This window comes from Daktulosphaira vitifoliae, unplaced genomic scaffold, assembly GCF_025091365.1.
Source record: "Daktulosphaira vitifoliae isolate Bord-2020 unplaced genomic scaffold, ASM2509136v1 Scaffold_1, whole genome shotgun sequence".
Lineage (NCBI taxonomy): Eukaryota > Metazoa > Arthropoda > Insecta > Hemiptera > Phylloxeridae > Daktulosphaira > Daktulosphaira vitifoliae.
The window spans coordinates 68,843,006-68,851,488 of NW_026099572.1; the positions used below are offsets into that span (position 1 = coordinate 68,843,006).

General features: G+C 27.7%; 2 protein-coding genes across 3 annotated transcripts; one reads left to right on the forward strand and one right to left on the reverse strand.

Annotated features, from left to right (window-relative positions):
* Positions 1 to 1,299: 1,299 nt before the first annotated feature.
* LOC126895079 (uncharacterized) lies at positions 1,300 to 3,974 on the reverse strand. The gene is made up of 4 exons (XM_050666561.1): positions 3,812 to 3,974; positions 3,196 to 3,348; positions 1,720 to 1,857; positions 1,300 to 1,661 (listed from the first exon to the last, which is right to left on the reverse strand). The coding sequence occupies exons 1-4, from the start codon at positions 3,884 to 3,886 to the stop codon at positions 1,461 to 1,463; spliced, it is 567 nt and encodes a 188-aa protein (XP_050522518.1). The 5' UTR covers positions 3,887 to 3,974; the 3' UTR covers positions 1,300 to 1,460.
* Positions 1,886 to 6,932, forward strand: LOC126895078 (uncharacterized). Of its 2 annotated transcripts, none has more exons than XR_007701588.1 (2): positions 1,886 to 1,946; positions 2,311 to 2,452. XR_007701588.1 is itself a non-coding variant. In XM_050666559.1 (2 exons), the coding sequence occupies exon 2, from the start codon at positions 6,195 to 6,197 to the stop codon at positions 6,840 to 6,842; it is 648 nt and encodes a 215-aa protein (XP_050522516.1). In that variant the 5' UTR covers positions 1,895 to 1,946; positions 6,166 to 6,194; the 3' UTR covers positions 6,843 to 6,932. The 2 variants fall into 2 exon arrangements, 1 of the variants encoding a protein (XP_050522516.1); XM_050666559.1 differs by lacking the exon at positions 2,311 to 2,452 and adding an exon at positions 6,166 to 6,932 and having other exon boundaries at positions 1,895 to 1,946.
* The last annotated feature ends 1,551 nt before the right edge of the window (positions 6,933 to 8,483 follow it).

The following is an 8,483-nucleotide window of genomic DNA, read 5'->3' on the forward strand; positions in this document are numbered from 1 at the left end:
TTTTTTTTTGTGTCTCACTACTTTTTCTCAACTCTCACTGGACCGATTTCTTTCAAAAATACGTCAAAAGATCGCAAATCGTATCTAGTTGAAGACATTACCCTTAAAAATTGAACATTTTTCTCTCGTTCCCCGCAAATAGGGTAAATCTCCAAAAAATGTACAATTTTTAAAATCGGTAAATTTTGTCATTTTTTTCAATTTTTTTTCTTAAAACTTCCATAACTTTTTCAAAAATCAACAAATCAACATAACTTTTTTTATATTAAAACCTTAGATATTTACCTTTCATTCGATATCATTTTTTTTTGAAAATCTAACATTTAACCTACTCATTGGGGGGGATTGAAAATAGCAAGTTTTTTTACAAAAACTAACTTTTTCAACTTAATTTTTGAAAATGTTCCGGAAATACTGCGTCCTTTAAACATATATCAAATTAAAGCTTATTTTATGTACTATAAAATGAAAAAAAAAAATTTGTCCCGACACTTTTATCTTCTGCATGCAATTGGCTGCCGTAGTTAAAAAAACGCTATTTCTGTGTTAAAATTTTCGATTTTCAATTTTCAACTTAAAAATGCTATAACTTTTCGAAAAATGTATGTATCAGCACAAATATTTTTTTTCTAAATACATTATAAGTACATCTTTCAATTAACATACTATTTATTAAAATTGGACAATTCCCCCTTATATAGGGAGCGATCAAAACTTGAAACATTATATAAAAAATAGAACTTTTTCAACTTAACTTTTAAAAATGTTCCGTAGATACTGCGTCCTTTAAACACATATCAAATTAAAGGTTATGTCATATACAGTAAAATAAAAAAAAAATTTGTCCCGACACTTTACCTTCTATGTGCAATGGCTGCCGAAATTCAACAAAAAATGTAATGTTTGCGATAAACATTTATTCATTTAGAAATATTCATTTATAATATTTTTAAAGTATATTGTCAAATTAGATTTGATATTATATAATTTTACTTTGAAATTTATTAATTTTTTTACTCTATTTGTGTGTGCTACTACCAAACTATAACATTCCAAATTTTTTCGTAACATATTGCTATAGAAATCATAATTCTAAGTAAAAGAATTACTAATCTGGATATAATTAAGGAAATAGAAGTTGATGTTGCTTTTGAAATAATCCACCAATCTTTTTAAAATTAAACACTATCTACAAATTTGCATCGAAGCATTTCTTATGATAGTGATTTTAATCACTGTCAGATTAAATCTATACTGGACCTAACTATGCCACGTCACCACTGTGCTGGGTTTTTTTATATAATTAAAAGTACAATTAGGCTTTTAGTAGAATTTTATTTAAATCAATAAATTTAATGTTATAATAAAAAAAAAAGCATGATCAATAGCCTGTTTACATAATTTATACCTTTTACCTATGCAGAATGCAATAATCATGATAGATAACATGTAGATTGTTTTTAACCTATGACAGGTAAAAATTTACGGTGTGGTAATGATTGTACCATACTATTAACTATGTTAGCAGAAAATTCGACACAAGTTTTACCACCCCCGTTTATAGTAGTAACAGATCTTCCTTTAATGTTCCCAAGTAATATGTTCATTCTAGATTTATATTTGCTAACATCAATTGTTACGCTATCCATACAAAAAGTTCCCTATAGTCAAAACAATATTAATTATCGCAATATCAAAACGATGAAATTCTAATTTTACCTTTGAAATTGGACAACTTTGAGGTAATTTCATCAAATCCAATGCTACTTCAAAATCATGAGCTTTTTCTTCAAGTTTCTTACACCCATCTTTCTTACCAGAGTATTTTACCATATTTTTTTCAACAGTATATGCAACCTAAGTGAATAACATTTTTTCAATTTTTAGGAGAAAATGAGACATTTGGCACTTGGAGCAATTTTCAAGACACCTTATTAGTTAACAAGGTAGGCTCTCTTTTGATATTTTATCAAATATATATAGCTATTAGTAAACGCATTTTAACTAACGAATCAAGACGACTCCCTAAAATTTTGTACCCTAAGTAGTTGCCTAGTTTGTCTAAACTGAAACACGAGCTGGGGTCCATACAATTTTGAGAATGTATAGTGGTGGGTAGCTCGCCTCTCCCATACTCATCCATAATGATAATTTTATGTCAAAGGAGTATACCCCTTGAACCGTCTCAGTAGTGTACTGTTCAAAATAAAATAATCAAATGAATTAAAAAATATTGGTACCTCTACGAACTTTGTAGAATAATTTTGCAAATCATATTAACCATACAATATAAAATTTTATTGTTTACAGGGTAATGTTTTAAGTAGTTTGTAAATGAGTAAACTCATTTTATTACAACAATTAAAATAATATCACGAATAAATTGAACATGAAATTATAAATCAAATTAAGGAATATTAAGAGCAGACACGTATTCAAAAAAGTTGGCACCCTACCCCTCGAAAAATTATAAAAGTTACTTTTAAGTTATTAAATTAAATTTTATAAAAAAAATATGTTTCTTGTATTATAAATGTGTGTGTACTAATTCAAACTTATCCCGAAATCAAATGTACTGTAGGCTGCTTCATATAAAATTAGTAACCACATTTTTCATTTAACAATACACCACTTTAACCAAACACTTAGAAAAATATTGATTAGTGAGCAATTATATTTACTAATTAGATATTTTTTATACCTCATTAATATGAAATATCTTATGCAAAAATCTTAGGGAGAAATTATTTCGATCCTATCAAATCATTACGCTAATTTCGCTAATTTAAAGTATATTAAATATGTATCAAAAATATTTTTAATTCAAAGGAAATTAAGTTAAAAATATTTATTTTTCTGTAAACCATTATCTGTTCAACTTCACAAACTTCGAATCTACTTAAGAGAATATTTAAATTAATAGCTGCTATATATTTTCAAATCTTTATAAAATAACAATTTATTTGCTAGCTTGAACGACATTGTGAAACTTTTAATTTAAAAATAAAAAAAAGAATTAGATAATATATATTGAAACACAAAGGCGTAGGTATAGATTTTGAGCGATTTATATACGTACGTATTTTACACGCTATTCTTTTTAATTTAATTTGGTGACAAGTAAAATGTTTTCGTAATTTGGGTTTTGAACCCCTTGCCTACGCCAATGTTCAAATATTTTATGGACTCGCATACCTCCGCTGTTGTTATATTTTCGTGATTTGTTACACAACCCTGGAAATGAAGAAAACAATCGTTACTCAAAGTAACCGAAAAATTGCTCGAAAGTTCAACAACATTGTCTGAATCACAATTTCTGTGGTATTCTGTTTGTATTTCAACACCTCCCTATATACACAATAAGTAATGGAATTACAGTAATTGTTCTATCCAAGACCGTATTTAATGACTTGTTAACCCCAAAAAATTGTAAACTAATGAGAAAAAAGTCTTTAATTAAGAAATTCAACCCTTTTTAATTTTAATATTGTACCTTAAGATTTTTAGGGAGGCTTTACCTATTATTTAGCTGGTTAATAGACTTTTAAATACGGCTTTGGTTTTAACGGTTATTGTATAAACTTAAATTATCAAATTTTGTTACTATTCGATAAAAATTTAAACCATATTATTGTTTTAAAAACTAGATAACAAATATTTTTCAAAAAGCTTAGATAAAAATTAAAAATATATTTTAATATATTTTAATATATTTTAACTGATACTACAATTTAATGAAACAAATATTATTTATTTTTACAATAACCTTACTTGATATTATAATAGTATTAGTTCGTCAAATTGTACTTACACAGCTTTTAGCTTGTCTAATCAACAAGCAAACTAGGCACAAGACCACAGTAATTATAAACATTTTGTAACTCATAGTATTAAATGTAAACTTGTTGGGCACAATTATTCTTCAGTGAATTTTTGAAGTTAATATAAAGAATGATGTTCATTTTTGTAGCGCATCAAAAATTTAATGTAAATTGAAATTTTTTACGTCAAATTTATATTATCAATCAAAGAATCAAAGGACAATATCAACTATATCATTATATTTACGCCTGGATGATTTTGTATAATACTAGCTTAAACTAATGTACATTATTTAGAATTGTCATGTACACACATTTTAGATTAAATAAATTCAGCAATAACTTAGTATGTTCGCATAAAAGTAAAAAATGTATTTCTATTATTACATATTTTTAAAGGATTATTACTCACTCGACAAGATCCGTCCGGAATGGAGTATCACATCCATCAATATTTAATAACTTTAATAAACATTATTTCAATGATTCATAATGGTCTACTCAAAAATCAATAACATACTTTTTAACATAAATTTTATAAAATTGAATTTATATTCTGAAATATAGGATTAAACTAATATGAACCTAATTCATTTTATTTTAAACTATACCCATAACCAATTTAGAGAATGGCTACTATAGCCATCACTGGAGCATTAAGAACTACAACAACGGTCGCATTAGAGGTACTAATCGGATTGCCTCCTCTGCATCTAGAGGTTAAAGCTTACGCCAAAGCCACAGCTCTAAGAATTCACAACTTAGGTACTTGGATTTTGAAGAGCGACACGGCAGAACGTGGTAAAATAATAGAAGAGATAGACCCGGGCTTTTTGGAATACCCCTTGGACTATATCAAACCGGTTCTTAAGAATAATATTTCCTACTAAGTGGAAATCACTACACGTATAGAATGGAATATTAACCACCTTTAGAACCTCAGGTTCAGAACCTGCTGGTATACAATAAAAGGAAGATAACTATCTTAAATGATAGTCAAGCGGCTCTGAAAGCACTCTGTAATGAACAGGTGAATTTAAAGCTAGTCCTCGAATACAAGGAAACTTTAGAATCACTATCAAGGTTCAAACAAAGTTACACTAGCGTGGGTACCAGGACACAACGGTGTCACTGGAAATAAAAAAGCTGACTTTCTAGCTAGGAAAGGAGCAAAGAATACCTATGTAGGACTAGAACCAGTGGTAGGCCTCACTGAGCAATCGCTTAAGGCGTTACCCAGTAATTGGCGCAGAGAATAACACAAGAAAATCTAGAATTACTTGGTAGTACTTAGACAATCTAAAATGTTTATCAAGACCCCCGGTATACTGCTGGGTGATCTTAATAGTATGACTAGACATCAAATAAGCACTTAGTAGACTGGTCTATTTACAAGACATGGTCACTTGTGTAAACATCTTTACGCAAGGAGGTATCGGAATCACCATTGTACAGGAAATGTGGAGTAGAAGAGGAAGACTCTTTTCACATAATATGCGAATGTAAAGCCTTTCAATGCTAAGATCAAACTACTTGAGTAAACCTTTTCCTGGAAAAGAAAACATTAAAAACCTAAGACCCGGAGATACTGAATTTTGGCAGAAAGACAGGACTCTTTGATAATTTACAGGTATAACTTGGTAGTCGACCCTTATATAATGTTAGGTATAAAGTAATAGCAATTCGGCGATAACACTAAGGTATGTAAACCGAATCAAGACAAAACGGTATGAGATGTGCACAATAGACCAACAAGTCAAGTGCATTGGCATTATGTCCACCTCCATTATAACTAAAACTAAAAAACCCAGCACAAGGGTGTCGCGGCACAGTGGTGACGTGGCATAGTTGGGTCAAGTATAATGATATCTGACAGTGATTAAAATCACTATCATAAAAAACGCTTTGATGCAAATCTGTAGATAGTGTTTAATTTAAAAAAAATATTTGTCAAAAAAGTAGGTCAAGTAAAGTCAAGCAGCTGAGAAAATAAATGATAAATGAACAAAAAAAAACCACATAGTAAAATAATATTTATAATGAATTTCTTCTCTCGAGAGGAGACTACAGTAATGGGATCCATGATATTTATTGAAGTTATTAAATCTAAATGAAATAAAAATCAAATGAGTTAAACATTTTTTTCTAACTCAAAAAGAATTAAGAAAAAATTCAGTGCCACAGGCGTGTAAGAACCAAGTGTTACCGTTTGGTAAAAAGAAAAAATTAAATCATCATGATCTTTTTCTATTCAACGCATCTATGTCATATTTTCATTCATAGTTTTTTGTAATTTTCTTCGACATGATATTAATTAATTATACATTTTTGTTAATTTGTTTAGCTAAAATCTGTACGTGTGTGCAAATTGATATGAAAAATATAACACATGATGTCGCTAACGAACATATACAAAACCACAAGACATTGTTACCTTTGAAAATTAGAAATAATACTGTGTATACTAGTGCTAAGGTTTCACTCAAAAACTTCAAAGACTTCTACCTAAATGACGACATTCATAATCCTGTACCTTTGAATGAAGAATATTTAGGTTCAGCGCCTCGTTTATCATACCGTACGCTTGCTGTTGGAAGAACCTTGCAACAAATTACGGATGAAGCTAAACGAGAATTTAACGATCCATTCGAAGCTATAGTTTGGCTTAGAAATGTTATTGAAGGCATTGGAACATTATTATTGCAATATGGTTTATTCACAGCAAGTGCAATAAAACACATACCAAAAGAACACAAGAAGTTTAATCGTCATTTTAATGAGGCCTCAACTTTTTTCAATTTTCTATCAGAAAAATTTAGTGATTATCGTTTACGTAGTGAACCGATTATTGAAATAATTCCAATATTTAATAAATATAACCAATCTCAAATACTGGAAGAAGATAAACAGAAATTCATAAAACTTATCTATGATGTTAGGAAGCGTTTCTTAAAGTGTGCATTTTTGGTAGAGATGGCACATCCTCAAATTTTAAAATACAAGTATTTTAATGTTACATAGTGTGTTATTGTTCGTAAGACAATACTTTCAGTTTAACAAAAATTAATTTTTTTTTTCATAAAGAGATTTAGAAAATACTAGTAAATTAAATTTAAAAATATCTTAAACTACCAACACCTTTAGATATTTTATTGAATATTTTTGATGATAAAATATTAAAAAATAATAAAATAAGATTTATGAGTATTTAAAAACTATGTTTTTTTTTTGTTATTTAATAATTCCAAATAATTTTTTTTTTCATATAGAATTTTTTCCATAATTGATGTTATACTAATGTGTAATTAATTAAAAGTAAGTTTAAGTTGACTTAACAATTTTGCTTATTTTTCGAAGTTCGACTCTACGTTGCAAAGCTACATTTTTTATATAGTAAATAGTAGTTAATTCATTGATTATAAATGCTATAGTGATTATAATAAATAGCTAAGAAAATAATTATTTACATATATTGATAGTTTTAATTTGTAAGGCTATTTTTTATGAAAAAATTTTAATAGTTTCTATACTTATAATTAGCTAACATTATTTCCAAAGAAAAATGTATTAGCTTCAATGTGATACTGAAATGATTAATTTTTTTATAACATATTTTAATGATTAAAATATGTAGTTGTAAATTTCTATTATCACTAAAGTTTTCTTTAAGATTATTCTAACTATATAATATAAATTGTATTTTTGTATAGGGTATAGTTAATCAATCACTCTGTATACTAATTTATTTAAAAAAATAAACAGAATTTTTTTTATTAAAAAAATTAATGGTTTTTTTATACTTAATAATATACCAATTAAACGTTAAATTTTTAATTTGTTACAAAATATAAATAATGCTAAAAATATAATACTAATAGCAAAAAATCTTAAAATAACTTCGTAAAGAAATAAAATATGTTTAAAATTTGAAGAAAACGATTGTTTTACTGATTTTTAGCTTCGATGGGAAGCTGAGAAGGTATTGGTTTTATTATGTGTTTTTTTTTTTTGTATAAACTATGCCACGACCCCACTGTAGTGGCTTTTTTTTTATAATTTTTCTGATACGTCAAAAGATCACAAATCGTATCTAGTCGAAGACATTACCCTCAAAAATTGAAAAAATTTCCCTCGTTCCCCGTAATTGTGGGAAACCTTCAAAAAAATTACAAATTTAAAAATCATTAATTTTCGAAATCTTTTTATATAGATGCATGATATCATTACCTTTCATTTGGTATATTTTTTTTATAAATAATTAACTTTTTTTGAAAATGTTCCGGAATAATGTAGCTTTTGGAATAATCTACCAATTTTTTAAAATTAAACATTATCTAAAGATTTGCATCGAAGCGTTTTTTATGATAGTGATTTTAATCACTGTCAGATATCATTAAACTTGATCCAACTATCCCACGTCACCACTGTGCAGCAAGCCACCTGTGTTTTTTTTTATTAACTTTGATGTCTGTTTCACCGTGAAGACAATATAAAGTCCGAAATTTTTTTTCCCATAATAAAGCACATAACAAGCTTTAATGTAAGATATATATAAAAGTGTCTGACTTTCCGGAACATTTTGAAAAGTTAATTTTTTGTGAAAAAGTTGTCATTTTGAATCTCCCCCTGTGGGCAGGTTTACAAAAAAAATATATCAAATGG